General features: G+C 39.5%; 1 protein-coding gene across 1 annotated transcript; it reads left to right on the top strand.

Moving 5' to 3' along the window:
• The first annotated feature begins 2946 nt into the window (after positions 1 to 2946).
• lonrf1l (LON peptidase N-terminal domain and ring finger 1, like) lies at positions 2947 to 17058 on the top strand. The gene is made up of 12 exons (XM_044346912.1): positions 2947 to 3704; positions 6145 to 6263; positions 7393 to 7515; positions 10799 to 10999; positions 11119 to 11332; positions 11698 to 11803; positions 11920 to 12034; positions 12131 to 12252; positions 12393 to 12551; positions 12692 to 12854; positions 13059 to 13211; positions 15235 to 17058. Exons 1-12 carry the CDS (start codon positions 3095 to 3097, stop codon positions 15391 to 15393), a joined length of 2244 nt encoding a protein of 747 aa, XP_044202847.1. The 5' UTR covers positions 2947 to 3094; the 3' UTR covers positions 15394 to 17058.
• The last annotated feature ends 751 nt before the right edge of the window (positions 17059 to 17809 follow it).

The raw sequence follows: 17809 nt of genomic DNA, 5'->3' as shown, positions 1-17809 counted from the left end.
TCAGAAATTGTTGTCCCCATTAGTCACTTAGACACAAAAAGATGGGAAAATATAGTCCAGGTTGAAAAATACAGAAGTTTCCCTATGTGAAGCCTTTCCAAAGTTTTGCCAAACCATCACAGCACTATATACGCCAATAAAAAAGACAAAAGAGCACCAACAGTGATGAAACTGATCATTTTTTTGATGTGACTGGTTTAAGGTTATGACTCACTCAAATAAATGACCCTTCCCATAAGAACTGTCCAACCCCTAAACCCTCCATCCACATATTCATGAAGGCTAAAAGCCATTTGATGCATTTAGATCAACATAGTGTTTGAAGAAGCAGTTTTGATGCTGGACAACATGATTCTGTTGTTTTGTTATTTTGCTGTCTGATCTGTTTTTCTGTTGGCCAATGTTTGGCTCACCAGAATTTCTTAACAGCCCTCTTTTGATTCTGTTGCAGTCAAGTGACAGTTTCTAGTTTTATTATCACGAAATTCTCAACAAATGTGACACACAATACATCATGTGTTTCCTTAAGACCGGAGCTGTTCATATGACTTCAGTGACAAGAGGACAGAACTGTTTGATGGCTATCACAGTGTTATCGTCATAAAATAGGCCATGCTATTATTTAAACTGCTGCTGTTCTAATACTATAAACAGTTTTATTTATCTGATAATTGAAGAAAAAGTTTAATTCAAGACCAATAATATAATTTTTCACACATACTGTAAATACTGTATATGATATATTTATATTATTAACAATTATGCAAATATGCATTGAGATGACATTATGTTCTTCTTTGAAAGTCATTTGCTTTTGGATTTTTCATTTTGCATGTCACTAACTTTAGCTTCTGTGCTGTGAAAAGCTACACAGAGTTTAGGAGATGACAGGTGATGATGACAGGTGATGGGGGGAGGTGACAGACAGGGCAACATGCCGTGACAGCAGATTTGCAGAGAACATCTCTTGTGTCAAGCAACCCTGGGTTTGCACAGTTGGATGCGGTGGACTATATTTCTGCTAAGCTGTAGAAAATAAATGCAAAAAATAAGGAACCACTCAGTCATGTTTGACCTTTATATTATGAATATTTACACACATCATTGAAGAATTGGACTTAAACGTTTAGTGTTTCTAAGTTGATCATAATTCTGAATGCAGGTCAGCAATCTTATCTAAGAAGCTGATTTCCTGAGTCATCTGCAGTGGTGGACTCAGGCTGTCTCAGGGGCAGGGATGAAAAAATATAAAGGTCACCTGATGCATTCAATAGGCCCCCACTTTACAATGTTTTTCTCCCATACTGTGCACCCTATAGGACACCTTTTTCATTGAAAGAGCACCCAAGTCTGCACTTCAGTATGTTAGACTTAGGGAAGCCCTAAATTGTACTTTTTCCCTTTTTTTTTACCCATACAGAACCTCCAGCTCACCCCATCACAACACCATCATAGATCACTGCATTACATCCTCCTCATTTAAAGGGCATATCATATTTTCTCATTTTTGAGGGTTCTTTACAGGGCACTATTACGTTTTCTTTCACTGAAAGGCCACCATGAGGACACTTCATTCCAGATATACATATAGAGGAACTCTATAGGGCATTTCATTCTGATTTAGTCATAACTAAACAGTCCACCAGTGCTCATCTGGATAACTTTCTTGAATAAAACCCAGAATAGGTATCAATGACAGTATGTTCCAGACCATGTCCATATATGGTGTCTATATGGTGCTGATTGATTTTATTGGGGTTCAACTGAGTGACCTAAATGAATCCCAAATAGCCGTCCATCAACTCATGTGGGGCCCACATGAAAAGGCAAATTTATCTAAAGGTAAAAGGTGAGAATGAGCCCATGGCCTGGGGCTCTACAGTGGGCACCGGCCCCAGTTTCTTTGGCTTTTAATTAAAAGTTTTTGTTATGTTTTTTGTTATGTTTTTATTCATATATTTATTCTCAAGATCTTTATTCATTGTCTCTCTATTTATTGATTGCGTTGAACTTATTCTAATTTGTGATTGCACTGTGTATTTTCTGTTTTTATGTCTGTGAAGCACTTTGTAAACTTGCTTTTGAAAAGTGCTACATAAATGTTTTTTACATGTACGGATTCATACGAGGAAGTTACACCGTAAGTTCCGGGAAATGACATGATGAGTGACGGGAAGTTACACCGTAAAATGCAGGCTGTATTATAAGGTGTTGCCCATGAAGGTTATTATTATTATCACCATTGTAATGCAAGTTTAGGATCAAATAACATATTTAAAATGATATATTATTCAAAGCATACAAGGCATTATTTTTTAAAATTATTTATTTATATATATTATGCTTTTTATTTTACAAATATCTAGCAAGTATCCGGCTATTTTATGCAAAACATTTATTAATATTAATCACAAATATAACATAATACAAAATACACTCTGAGTCAATAAGTGGTCCAGTCAGCCCATACTAGGACTAATTGCATTTATTTTGTGTACATAGTTTGCAAACACAAACGGGGTTTTATCAGGAGGTTGACTTGCAACAAAGAAAAATATTAAGGCTACTGTGAAAGCGGCAATAAAACAGTTTAGACACAGCTAGGGAAGATAAAATAAATTAAATAAATTTGAAACTTAGTGTTACAAAATCTTATTACACAACCAGTTATGAAAGGGTCGTTTGAATGAAGTTTTGACTGCTTCCAGTAACTCCAACTAACTAATAAACATACAAAAAGCAGGTGTGATATTATGTGATTTTATTTGGCTGTATTTGTTATATCATTAGTCTGGTCTGACGGTGTCCTGGGTCAGATTCAAACAGGAGCGCTGGGATCTAGCACAGTCAACTTCAACTACGTCCCTTCCGCAGTTATGAAACTTTCTAACGCAGGTTTTGTAACCGAGACGTCTCGACCAATCAGGGCCCGAGCCTGCTGTTCACGTGACGGTGTTTTTTTATGTAACAAACGGGTGTCTATAGGAAAGTCCGTTGTGTATATTGTCAAGGACCGCGGCAGCTACAGAAATGTATAGGCACGTCAACAGAAGAAAACCTAAATCTACATAACATTTTCTCTCTTGACGCTACGATGTCGCTCCAACCGCAAGTGGAGGACGCGGCGGAGGAGAGAAGCGCCTTCTTCATCGGCGCCGACGCGGACACCGTTTCGGAAGAGGAGGAGGAGGACCACCATCAACTTATATTACAGAAAGCCAATGCCCTAGCATCGGAAAACTGCCTCAAAGAAGCCATTGACTGGTTTTCAGTGGCTATGCGGTATGGCCCAGTGCGACCCGAGCAATTAAGCACTTTCGTGGACTGTATTCTGCGCAACTTTAAGAGAAAGGCCGCTGGGCCAGATACGCTGTCGGGCCGGAGTCAGGACGCAGGGGGCAGCTGCAGGGACAACGCGTTTGACTGTCCCAACTGTCATAGCTTTTTAGGTGAACCTGTCACCATAGCCTGTGGACACACGTACTGTAAAAGATGCTTAGAGCGACGACTGCTCTCCAAATGTAAGCTGTGTGGCGACGCCGTCAGCGGCATAGAGAAGGCGAATGTGATTCTGTGCGGACTTTTAGACAAATGGTTCCCCGGCGAGCTGAAAAAGTCGAAAACACTATGTAAAGTGGACGAGCTGTGTCGAAGAAAACGCTACCAAGAAGCTATATCGCTGGCGAACGATGTTATCCAGTCTGGTAAGTGTTATTAACACATAACCTTACATCCATGCAGTCATGAGGGAGGTGTTGCCCTGTGTGCGCATTCTCACTGAGGAGCAAAGGGAACTAGTTTGTGCCTGACACATTATGAAAACAGCAGGAATATGTTCAGACATAAGACACAAACAGTCCTGGTCATGTACTTTGTTGTTTTGGGGTCCTATGGGGCTAAGTAGAGTAAGTTCTACTGACCAACATTTTGTAAGCCATTACTACATGTGTTGTGCCGCTGCCAGTCTCCTCCCACTGAATAACCTGATAGGTCCTGCTTACGAAATTTCACAAGCTGAGCATGCGCACTTGGCACAAGTTGCATAAGGCAGGTCGTGACACACACTGTGGGGCAGGTTTTGTAACTTATCGGAAGGAGGGGGGGGGGGGGGGTCTTGTAACAGACTAACATTATGCAATGAGAGAAATGAGGCTACTTCTGTGGTAGATGCTTTATAGTTAACAAACTAGTGAGGCAGTAGATTTGTGAATGCAAGGGTTGTAGGTGCAAAGCCCAGTACTGGGGTGGAAAAGTGAAGTGAATAAGAAATGCCATTGTCACATTAATAACATTGTTCCACAGTGCCCTTGCCCCAGATGCTGCAGTGGAGAGTGCACTAGATTTGGAAACTTAGCTGCATGTCCGCTGTGCAGTCCTGGTTTAAACTGGGTTGAGGTGTAGTGGCTGTCATGACCAGCCTACCAGTGACATCTTGTGGAGCCACTTTCTGAAAACTTGAGCTGAAATGGAATGATGCACTTCCCTGCAAGACAAATAGCCTTCATATTTTTAACCTCAGAACCAACAAATCCCAAATTTCTCCTTGCATGAAGGAACCACAGTTTCTTTCTTTTATTCAGTTGCTCCATGCTATTGTAGTTAAGGAGTTTTAAGACTGAAAAGCCATTTGAATGTATTGTTGTCAAAACAAAGCGACTAGGAATCTCTGTGTGCCATCAGTTTAGATTCTTATCTGATCTGGTCCACCACACCTTGAAGTGACCTTTTAATCTGACAGTATGGCTGGAGAAATGTCCAGTACCATCACCTGGTTTTTGAGTGCTTATGGAAGCATCCATGCTATGTAGGTCAAATGCTGCTGTATAACAGTACTCATAACCTTGTCCTGACCCTGTTGACCTATGTTACTCAAACTCTAAGATATTTAGTCTAGGGCTTAACCCAGAATACTTCATTATGACAACCTGAGTGACCCTGACTCAAAAGGAATAAAGTAGAATTACTTGTCTCCAAGTTTACTTTGTATGATTGTTGACTGCTAGAACATTTTTAAAAGTTGTTCCTGCATTGCGCATCTCAGGCGGACTCACAAAAGCAGTGAACTGTGTAATTTAAAGGCTACGAGAAAATAACTGGTGTGTCACCTTCTGACAAGAAATAACTGTCACTTGACATCTGACTGATGATGCAGACTAATGTCACTGCGGGAGTGATGCAGTCACACCACCTGCTTTTGACAGCTCTGTCTGGCCCTTAGTGCCGCAGACAGCCAGAGAAGCGGGACGGACACTTTGAGATGTACAGGGGGTGCTGTGAAGACTTGACAAACAACCCTGTCATATTATCTGTCATACATCAAAAAAAAAGCTAACTACTCCCATGTGTCTCACTGAGAGGTAATAAATGACTTGGATTGATGACGTGCCATGTGAGGAGAAATCACAACTCGGCCTGTGAAGTTAAATTGTCTGAACTTTTGATGGAATACAGATAAACTTTATCCACTAACTAAATTCATTAGTCAGTAATGTCGGCAGGACAGACGGCTTCAAAAGGTTCAGACTTCCTCACAACAAACTGACCTAGTTGGGTAATTAGATGAATTGAAATGTCTGATTTATAACATAACCCACATTTAGAGGAATGCATAGTAATGTGCATGTTTACTCTTAATTATTATCCCAAATAATTAAGCCACTCCTGAGAGTGTTGAGAATTGTTTTAGGCTTCTTGATGTTGTTTGCTGCCTTCGTAAATGTCCCACAACAAAGCTCTTTTTGTGTCTTTTTTAAATCCAACCTACTACAGGGAACATAAATATAAAATCCAATGATCTCTTGCTGCTCTTACAGGCTTATGCAACCTGTTTTTCTTCTGCATTCTGTTGCAGACAATTCAGTGACACAGTTAATATATAATTTGTGCTTGTCATGTTATTATGTAATGCGTAACTTGCGGAAAACAACAGATTTCTAAAAAATCTTGTTGTGGAGCTAAACGCTACCTACCTGTGCAAGAAGAAAAGGTTCTAGGCTTGATGTCAGTATTGATTAGTATGGTGTTATTTGTGCTATGTTTCATGATAGTGACATAATCCACAACCGAATGATATCCCTTTAAACTAAAATGCCTTTCTCTCGTCTAACTCCTTCCCCACCTTCCATTTCCTCATGTTTCCTGCAGATCCAGATTCAGCAGCGGTGGCACGGCTGTCTCGGGCGGAGGCGTACATGGCTCTCAAACAGTACCGTCTGGCTTTGGAGGACACAGAATTTTGTCCTGGGTCCAGCTGTTCTGCTGAAGTAGGTCACTCACTGATACTGCAGTCATTTGTCAAATCATTGTTACAAATTCAAGTTTGCATGGAAAATTTCTTGTGTGTAGGCATTTGGTAACTCCTCTTATGATGTCAGGAAGGTCAGAGTTGGATAACGACACACAACAACTAATTTGTAGACATTTGATTGGCCTTGCAGAAGCACGGGCATTGCCAGGGTGTGTATGCTTGCTTACGCACACCTGGCTTTACTTACTAGAGTCTGGTATGTGTTTAGTAAGTCAGTCAGTCTTTTCTGATTGGGCAGCCAGCCATTACTGAGAAAAAAGTTTATTTTAAGGCTGCCTCCCTAAAGCCACAGACAGGGAGCACCTCACTTGTCATGTCATTGGATTATAGTTACAAGGTAATGACCCATAAATTGAAAGGCAGTTTCCAGACGCCAGATATAATGTCTGTTTATTTTTTCATTCCCTTTGTTATATAAGAAAGTAATTGTCGATGCATGACTTTGCAGCTGAATTCTCTGGACCATAGCTCAAGAATGATTTGTTCGTGGTGATCCTGCTTGTTTGTTTACAAGGCATATTTTTGAATGAGCTCCTGCTATTTTTAGTACTGTATCAAAAGGCTTCTCTGAGGGTAAACGAGTTACAAAAGAGTATGATGAGTAAAGAAGGTTTTCTAGAGCACAACTGCAAACGTAGTGATTAAGGTCAAAGCCATTAATGACTGTTACATCAGTACCAGGAGACCACAAGCGTGTGTGGTCGGGGATATTCTTAATTTGTGGTGCAAAGTACGTCATGCAAACACTTGCGTAATTGCTAATTTCACATTGATTTATTGACTAGTGTAAGAATATTGGATTTGGAAAAAGCTGCATCTTTTCACTTCTGTTGAAGAAGTTTATATATTTGTTCTGTCTTGCTGTTTTTAAACAATTCTGCATGATTTTGAATCCAGTGTTTTCTTAAGATGCATGCAAAGCTGTAACACTTAACAGTAAAAGTAGTTAAAGGTTTAAGGATGGACTGATGTTTGTATGTACACAGCTGGAAGGGGCTAAACATGATAGTGAAAACCCAGAATACTTCTGTGGATACAGAATTGTAATTCCTCTCTTTTTCTGTCCTTCCTCTCGACCTTTGCAGGCTTTATTTTGGAAAGCAATGGTGCTGCATGAGATGGGCCAAGTGGACGAGTCTCTCCAAGTCTTCCTCCACTGCCTGGCTGTAGACGAGGACTTCCCCAGGGCTAAAAGACAAGTGGAAAAGGTGAGCTAATGACGGGAGTAAGGATTACTCTGCTGGCATTGTGAGAAGGGATAGAGAGAGGGAGACAAAATATTTAATGTTGACGTCCTGAAGTCTGGCAGTGGGTCGAGTTGAGGTCACATGGTGTTATGCAAGTAGGCTGGATGAGTTAGCCTCAATACACTAAAGCCAAAGATTTAAGTGGAACTGTTATCGCTGTACCATTGCTTCAAGGAATCTGGCTACTTGAGCGTCTCAGCCCTTTGATTCGATTGCTGGGAACTTAAAGCTCTCCCATTATGACCCTTATTGCAGACAGCCATTTGTTCTGTTTTTATAGCTGTCCTATTTTACTACATTGACTGCTGGTTTAATGAAACCCATTTCTTTTCATGGCTCTGATATTATAATACCACTTTAGCTTAATGACTTAAAGAGAAACTTAGGTATTTGTTAACCATATTTTCCCATCTTTTTATGTATAATAGACTAATGGGGACAACAAATTTGAACAAATTTGAAATTGGTCCAGTATTGAGCGAGAGTGTGCTTCATCCAGCAGCCGTGAAATGAGCTGCAATGTAATCCTTTGGGGTAATTGCGCACCGTCAATGTATGTTTACTTAAAGTGCTTGTTTTTGCCACTGACAGGCTCAGATTGTTATTATAAGTGTCTGATAACATTATGGAAAGGTCCATACAGAGAAATAAAATATTTTTCTTTACCTTTCGTGTGATCTGGTCTATTTGTCATTGTGTCTAACCAAGTCTCGATCAAGGAGAAGTCTCACTCTGAAATATCGCAAGAGTTGTTGAAATCAGTTAAATATTCAGCCATGACAGAGTTGGGAGAGAGGAGTGCTGGAAGGAGTTTGTTGTGTTGGAGTACAGAAAATGTAGCTTAGTTTTTATCTAAAAGATTTTCAAAGTCATGACTGAGTATTTAGCTGATTTCAGCAAGAACTCAGCTCTCGTGAGATTTCAGAATGAGACTTCTCCTTGTTGTCAGACACTTAAAATAACAATTTGAGTCTGTCGGTGGCAAAAGTAGTTGAAAAATACCACAGTTTCCCTTGAATAAAGAAGGCGGAAATGTTGTGTTTAATAGGCCTCCCCACCATGTATTGCTGTGTTTTTAATAGGATTTACAGTTTGCATTGTTCTGTACACATAGGAAATGTGTCTGGAATGTGCTGACAGACATTACTTCCGATGGTCATATTAGTCATCCATATGAATCTACAACAGTCTATATAAACGGGTTTATAGTAGTAGTTTATAGAGCTGAATGACTACTCAATTAGTCAATTGACAGACAATTGATTACTGATTGTCAGACTGATGTATAATTGATTAAGTTTAAGTCATGTACAAAGTAAAAAATCAGACATTTGCTGGTTACAACTTCACAAAGGGGAAGAGGGAAGCAAATTGAACATATCAGTTCAATCTGATGGGCATTTGCCACTTTCTAAACTAAATGATTAACTGACAACTTAAAAATAAAATAAAATAATGAACAATAAAAGTTATTGTTACGTTTAAGCCTGAAAACATATATTGTGGTGATGCAAAGTAAAAGAATAAAAAGTTAAACATCCAACTTTCTCAGGAAGTTGTTGTTTTAGGGGTCAGGTCTTGTGACTCTGCCTGTAACGACATTAGTACCACTTAATAGACGGGGCACCATGTTGTGGTTACATAAGTGCTAGATAGTTAAGCCATGTATGCAGCAATACATTTTCAGAATAACATGGCAAATGTTTGTTGCCATTTTGTGGTGAAACGGGTTTAAGTCAATCGCTAATGCTGCTCACGGTTTGTTTAATCATCATTGAATCATCGTTGTATAAGGTGGCACACATAAGCACGTTACTCATCTCCAGTTAGCACATGGTAAAATGTGTGTACAATTGATTGAACAAGTTGTTGCTGGTTTGCATTGGCATCTTGTTCCAATTCCTCGCCCCTCAGATGTTGAAGGAGACACTTCTCAGGCTAGACATCAATCTGAAGCAGTGTGTGAGCCAGACACTGTGCATCAATAGAATGTGCAGCCTGTGATCACACTTAAGTCTCATAGGCCTTCACAATACCCATATAATGAAAACAGCAAATTAATGAAAATGAAAATGACAGCCTTCATCCTTATTTGCCTTACTGAGAGAGGCAAAATAAACATGCACGAATCTTTGGTGTTAAATGAAACCTTTTGAAAGCTCTAAGATGGATCAGCAGCCAAATGACGCGGAGCATATACATATTACATATTATTACATATTACACATGAGTTGAAAAAAAGAGTAAAAATGCACAAACTCAAAACCTCACTCAAAATACATGTTTATTTTAAAAATGATTTGTAGTTCAGAAACCAAAGTTCAGGTACTCAAGGCTCAACTGAATTGGAAATAAAGCTTGATGTTCTCAGCTACTGGATCATATACTCTGAGGTCAAACTGAGCTGAGACTGAATTCTGGTCTGGACATAACATGAGCTGCCTTTCTGAACAGTGTTTGCTCTCTCTGTTCGCCCCTTATCACCATGTACATTATCATGACCAAGTTTGTTGGAGGTCATGGCTGCAGAATTTGATGTATAGTATAGTGTAGTTTAATCTTCTGTCAGGATAGAGGGTAAATGACCCATACTTCTCTTGCCACACACCATACAGCATGTTCCAAGCATTGAAAAAACTAGAATATAAGTTGCTGAAACCCAGTTTTACACCATGGTTTTTTCCATAAAACCTGACAAATTCAGTTATCAAAATAACATTTATTATAATACTTTTGAAACATAATTTTTACCTCCCAGATGTGAAGACATGTACAGGCTGATAATACTTCAACTAACAACCATGGTAGCCACAGCTGCTAAATGCTACAAGATGCACTTTCAGAGGAAAAAGCGCAGTTGAATGAATAAACAACTCATCTACATACTTATTAATAACTCATATATTCCCTCTCTTATGTTGTGTAGGTCACATGTGTACATGATGTAGAGCAATATTCAGTTGAGCCAATCTCTAGTAGTCAGATTAAATTTTATATGGTACCATAAACAAGGCTCTACTATCTATGATTTATGTAAGTAATATGTGTCAAATACAGACACCAGCATCCATGTTTGCATCAGTTGACTATCTCACATGTACCTTACCCTTGTTGAGATGTGGTTTTCTTACAGTAGGCACTCACTCAGGATCATGTTAATTGTTTTTGCTGACATTGACTTCAGATAAGACGTTTGCCTGTTCCGCAGTCCTGCTCCGATGACAAACTGAGTGCTTTTTTACAGATCTTGTGTGACCTGCTCTCCCCGGCTGATGAGAACGTCAAGGTGGGCCTGAGGGAAACGACACAGAACACGTCGCCTCACCTGCGCAGTAAAACCCTTGTGTCTGATGCTGAAGCTCCACCGCAGAGCCCAGTCCACAGACAACAACACCAACACCAGGTCCGCGCTGCCTCAGCACACCACCATCCGGACGGCCAGGAGGTATTATCACAGTGAATAATAATACTGATATTACATAGTTTACTCTTAGATTAATGATCACATTGTTTAATAAAGAACCACCCTCATCTTCTTACTCTTGATCCTCTGTCATTACTCAGAAACGCGGGGAAAGTCTGGAGCGCCCCGTTCTGAGCCGAGCTCATTCGCTAAGGATGAATGGCTCCAACTGTGGTGAGGAGGGGCTGAAGAGAGTTTGCTCTGCTCCTCAGCTGGGAGACCAGGAGAAGGCGAGTCTGCTGAAGAGGAAGTTGTCAGTGTCAGACACAGAACCTTGTGTGGTGTATAGCGGAAGTAGCAAGCATAAAAAACAAGGTAGGTTGCCAAGACCATTATTGTTCTGCTTTATTTTCTTCCTCATGTTTTTTTTTTTTTTTTTTTTTAATTTCCTGCTTTTGTTGTCCCACCAATGTCATATATATAAGTATAATTCTATACATATAATACAATACATAAAAGTGTAGTAGCAACAGTGCATAATATAAAGCTTAATTAGACACTTCAATTCAGATTTTTTGCAGGAATAATGTAGACACTCACTACTACTGCTATTTATACCCCACTCTATTATTTAAATGAGATTATTAATTACTAATATTGTGGGTAATAAGCATCATATCTATGTTAGAGATAATGGCTTTGTTTAGAAAATTCATTACATTTTCTCCTTTTGATTTTAGGTGTGACAAAAGGCTCCAAACAACAGGCTGCCAAAGCTAAAACCCGCAGAGCTGTTCCTGTGGACCTGCTGGACCCTAATGACTTGGAGTGCGCTCTCTGCATGAGGTAAGGACACACACTGCTCAGCCACATACAGCACATATTTACCATGAAGTTTACATGCCAGCTTAAATTGTAAAGTTGTAAATGATTTGATTGTTTCATTTCTCTGACCAACACAGGTTATTCTATGAGCCTGTGACGACACCATGCGGCCACACCTTTTGTAAAAACTGTCTGGAACGTTGCTTGGACCACACACCTCAGTGTCCCCTCTGTAAAGAGAGCCTGAGAGAGGTGAGAAAACTCCCTGTTGAATCTGGATATAAATACTCTCATTTGGCTAGCTTAGTGTTAATCAAAAATATGTGTTCCATATCTTGCTCTCTCCAGTATCTAGCATCTAGGCAGTACATGGTGACAACTGTCCTGGATACACTGATCAAACAGTATTTGAGTCAGGAGTACACAGAGAGGACAAAAACTCATCTGGAGGAGACCAGAGAGCTTTCTGAGTAAGCAGCCTTTCCATTCATTCATTACTGTCTCTGCCTTTGTTCATTCCAGTGTTTATCATCACATATTGCTGTGTGCAGAAGGTTTAAAGATGTTCAAAGTGTCTAAACTGCTTCTCTCTTTCTTTCCCTCTGTGCAGCTTGACGAAGAATGTGCCTATCTTTGTGTGTACCATGGCTTACCCCACCGTGCCTTGCCCGCTGCATGTCTTCGAGCCACGATACCGCCTCATGATTCGCCGCTGCATGGAAACGGGCACGCGGCAGTTTGGGATGTGTATTAATGATCCCCAGAAAGGGTAAGCATGCAGGCGCAAACATGTGGTATTAAACTTCAATTTTAGAGGATCTTTTAAAGTAGATACATCTGCATATAGTTAGTTTTGTTATCAGATTCAAACTTAATTTACTAAATGACACATTGCATCCATCCCTGCAGGTTTGTAGATTATGGCTGCATGCTGATCATCAGGAGTGTCCATTTCCTCCCTGATGGACGATCAGTTGTGGACACTATCGGAGGGAAACGCTTCCGGGTCCTGTCCCGAGGAATGAAGGATGGCTACAGTACTGCTGACATTGAGCACTTGGAGGATACTCGGGTAAGAATCGCAATGATCATCATTTATGTGATGTCATCTATCCTGTGCTTTTAAAATGTTGCAACACTATTGGACTTAATTTAGGATGCAGTATTTCTCTATAGTGAGTTTTTAATTGCAAATCTGTTACAAGAGCTTTCATTTCAAAGTGCAGACAGTACAAAAGCGACTGTTGTATTAATTGATTCACTCTTTGATCGTTAGGTTGAGGACAGTGATGAGCTACAGAGACTACAAGAGCTGCATGATGCAGTGTATGAGCAGGCTCGTGTCTGGTTCCAGAACCTTAAGATCCGCTTCCACAACCAGATCCTGCAGCACTTTGGACCAATGCCAGAACGAGAAGCTGATATCCAGGTACACCTCCGGCACATTGTTCCTCTACTGTAGAGAGCTTTTTACACGCTGTAGATTCTCTGAGGTGTTTTATTACAGCCTTATATTACGCATACAATTTCAGAAAACGCTGTGTCGTAATTGCTGCCTTGCTGAACCCATGTGTAGATGCCTGAGTCAGAAACTGATTTAAATTTTGCAATAATATTTGAGCTTAGTTAAACAATAGAAATATGTTGCACACAAAAAGTAGAACTCCTCTATCTCATCATTTAAAATCAGCTAAAAACTAAAATTGATACCTGTTGCGTGAAATAAAGTAAAATTTTTGCAGGGCGTTTCAGAATAGGAACTAATATGAGATATTAACAATGTCTATTTGTAAAATCTGTGAAAAATACTCTGCTGCAGTGAGTTGGCAGCATATCACAGTTACGCAGATGGTGGTACAGAGTCTATTAAGAACAAGAAGTTATTTAGCTGCCTTCTTGCAGGAATTGTGTTCGTCACAACTGTTGAAATAAGCAGTTATGCAGATAAGTAAAGCAACATCAGTCAACATACGCGTATTATTATTATTATTATTATTATTATTATTATTATTATTATTATTATTATTATTATTATCAGAATGGCAGGATTTGTAAAGCTTTGATTACCTCTCCTGCCACTGCAAGATACTGCAAATTGTCAGTCTAAAATGGGATCATCTCATGACACACTTGCCTTTTGGGGAAACCCACATTACCATGGATTCACCTGCTTCAGAGGCCTTAATACCGGAACGCAGTCGCTGTGTGTGCTCGGCTGTGGCTCCGGCTTGTAGCCTGCAGCGATGAGAGGGATTACAGCTCCACTCTTAGGACAACCACGGGGAGGAGTCAATTGACAATATAGGCTAAAGAGCTTTATGGGGGCTTCTTATCTAATCCCACCGGTCCTGTTGCGTCAGAAGTGTCATGAAGAGAATCCCCTACTCCACTCCTGCAAACATACTAAAAAGGCAAAGCTTGATTTTAGGTACTGTTATGTAATTTTTAAACACGTTTGTCCCCAGGAAAACTACAGTACTTTCTTGGTTTATAGCCAGACGACTTGTCTGAAAGTAAAATCTAGCAGAAATAGTAAGCATGATTCTCTTCAATTCCTTGAAGGTGTTAAGTACATTTTGTAACTGGCTCAGACTCTTAACTCAAAGAAACAGGGATTTTTTTTCAGCTGTGCAACTGACTCGCAGACATGCATTCCTCTGGCAGATTACCGTAAAAGGTCATTTATGTTTTGACTTCTTCCAGGGTTGTAGGGCTGAGTGTAGTCGTAATACTAGTACCCTTCAGTCGCTATCAATACAAAATAAGTACTGTAATTATCAAGCATGTAATTGGAAGTACTAGAGTGTAACACATAAATAAACTCTGAAACAGCAACAGGTCTGTGATAACTGCTGTTAGCCACAGCTAACGTGGTGATTGATAAAATGCGTTTAAATCTTTATTTATTTAGATTTTATCACTATACTAGTTTGAAATGATGTCAGAGACGAATGGAATTCAAACAGCTATGACAAATCAGGGGGGAAAAGAGCAGATATATAGGAGAACAGTCTGTCTGAAATTATTTGTAACAAGAAAGTAGTGACGCAACAACAGTCTGAAGTTCAGTTGCGTTACGTAGATATCGATTGCTAGAGTACTTGGTATTGTTTTGATTCACTCAATACGTTGTAAGTCTAGAGTCTTTACAGTGTGATACCTGTTTTTTTTTTTGGATGGGAGAATTGAAAAACAGTTTCTCAAATCCACAACATTTCAAATAGTTTGAGATATTCTATAATATAAAACTACTTCAATCCAAAAGATAATTCTGATGAGATGGATGTGCTCCACTTTTTTTCACACACTTTCCTGACAATGTTGTCACATCATCCTGTTCAGAAGCCTTCTAGGCAGTAAACTGACCTCAGATCTCCTTAGTTTGGCTCAAAGAAAATCGCTTGAGAACTATCTTTTGTTGATGGTCTCATACTATTCGTCCTTTCTTCCAGGCAACTCCTAATGGTCCAGCGTGTTGTTGGTGGCTCCTGGCTGTTCTGCCTATTGACCCGCGGTACCAGCTCTCTGTCCTCTCCATGACCAGCCTCAAAGAACGCCTGGTGAAGATCCAGCACATCCTCACATATCTGCAGAGCATCCCCAACAACTAGCACTTCCTCTTCTCACCACCAAAAAAAAAATCCTTTGGACTTTAACACAACATTCAAGCAACCTTCTGTCGACATTTCGCCAGCTTTTGTTTTTACTGCGTCTGATTCTTCAACTTTTATTTTTACAGCTGTAAAATCCCTTCATTTTAAACATGTATGTGTTTAGCTTGTACAAGATCGGAGCAAAGCTGAAACATCCTTGAACTGTTCAGTGAAACCAGAGATATGGCCATACCACCTCATGGATGACACACATTTTTTGTGTCAAAAATTATTTAAAAAAAACGTGTTAAAATGAAAATAGTTAGTTTCCACTTGGTTGTTTTTGCTGTTGGAGATGACAGAGTAATATATGTAACAATCAAGTACAAATGCACCTTCTATAAAGATAATACTCTGCTTTGCAGATGAAAACTAAGTGGAGCTGAGTTGAAGAGTCTGTCAATGGTTATGGTTTGTGTTGTATCATCCCTGGTGAGACCAGAGAAAAGGAAGTTTTTTTGTTTTGTTTCTTGACTGCAAGATTTATGCTCATAGTAGAGGAGGGTTGGGGTGATGCTGTGGAATAAAATCCTAAATGCTGAAAGTCCAAAAGGAGATAAGATGTGGTTTTGAGAAACCAATGTGAAAAGAGAAGATTTGTGAAAAACCAAGTGCAACTAAAGGCTGGTGTCTGCGTACCAAACGTGAGAGTATTAATCGATTTCTTCCGGGTATCGAGTTTTCTTCTTACCCACTTTTCCCGTGTGTCTACCATACATAACTTCCATGGCTGCCTCTAAGTAGTATCACAAGACCTTCCTGTTAAAAGAATGAAGCCATCTGCATTTCTTCCCATTTTTTCCACTTAGTTTCTTCCATGTTGTCATGCACAGATTAGCCACTTTGTCCCTCTTAACATGAGGTTAGAGGACCCCTCATGACCTTGAAATCTCATCTTGATTCTATGCTTTTTAAATGCTTAACTCCTCTCACAGTTAAACTTAAGTCATAAACTTCCAAAATGTTTGTTTGTCATGGACCTTTGGATATTCTGGTAGAGTGTGAGGAGTTTTGAAAGTGTTTCTGTGGTTCTGTTATTGTATATCTTCTCTCGCCCCAATACCAAAAGACTCAGCTGTCCATTGAATTAACTTAAACTGAATTAATTTATAAGTAAAAAATATATTTGTACATTCTGACCGTATGTTTGTATGACAAATTGAAACGGGGAGTCTTGAAATATAATGACAAATCAAAACAAATTAAGAATAGCATGTATAGATCTACGAAGCAGGCCAGTGGGTTAGCATTAATCTTCATTCAAAGCTGCTCTGTCTGCTTGGAGGGGAGAGGACGGTACCTGCAGTGCTTCAGTCAGGGGACTGCATTTGCCTTACACCATTTTGCATTGTGATTGGAATAACACAGTGTGTTGGCTTGGTTACCATTCCTTTTTGCCATCGTATGAAGTATGTTTTAATTGTATTTTTCTCTAAGTTAGTTTGAAGCACCATTTGTTCACAATGTGTAAAAAAGAAATCTGGAAAAAACTACTACATTTTAAGTCAAGGCTGTCATGTATGTAAATCATTTGTAAAAAGGCTTTTTGGACAGATCTTGCTTTTTGCTCAGATGTTTTAAGTTATCAATTTTCTATAATAAATGCCCTTCGTTTTTTTTCAACTTCAGCCTCAGTGTCCTCTGTTTGACACATCTTAATTTGTAGGCATTGTTCGGTGATATATAGCACCATACTGGAGTTCACACACAGTGAGAAAGACCTCAGGATGCTCTGGTGTCAAGGAATTTGAGACACTGAATATGTGATCACAACATCAATGGTTCTAGTCTGGCTGGAAAATTTTGTTGCACATCATTCTCCACTTATTCCATGTCTGTCTTTACAAAAAAAGAAGTTATGATAAGCTACAGTCCCCAGTGAACCTGAAGTAAAAATACCAGATGTGAGAGAAATGCTGTACATCAGAGGTTTTCAAAGTGGAAGGCGGGCCTACTCAGAGGGGCTAGTTATCAGAAGGAGATCACATAGAATAGCCTAAATGTGTGTGATCTGGTTAAAGAGATAGTTCAGAGATACAGTACTTTTGGGGAATTGGGGAATTTTACTGTTTTTCCCACTTTTCCTGAGTGAGAAACAAAGAAATGGCTTCAGACAGACCCTTTTTTTATGTATTTGGTGTTGTTTGAAGTATGTCATACAACAATACCAGGCTGTCTTAGCTCAATTTTTGAGTGTCTATGCCATGGGATCAAATAACAGAATCATGTTATATAATCATGATCATGTAATATCATTGGGGGAGAAGGGTGGGGTTGTCTGAGGAAAGGCCCACAGTCTCAGACTTTGTATGCCCCTGCTGTACACAATCATAGAAAATGAATGTAGCGTCATTTCGAGTCTCTACACCTTTGA

This window comes from Thunnus albacares, chromosome 3 (assembly GCF_914725855.1).
Source record: "Thunnus albacares chromosome 3, fThuAlb1.1, whole genome shotgun sequence".
NCBI lineage: Eukaryota > Metazoa > Chordata > Actinopteri > Scombriformes > Scombridae > Thunnus > Thunnus albacares.
This window is presented reverse-complemented; position numbering and strand designations above follow the sequence as displayed.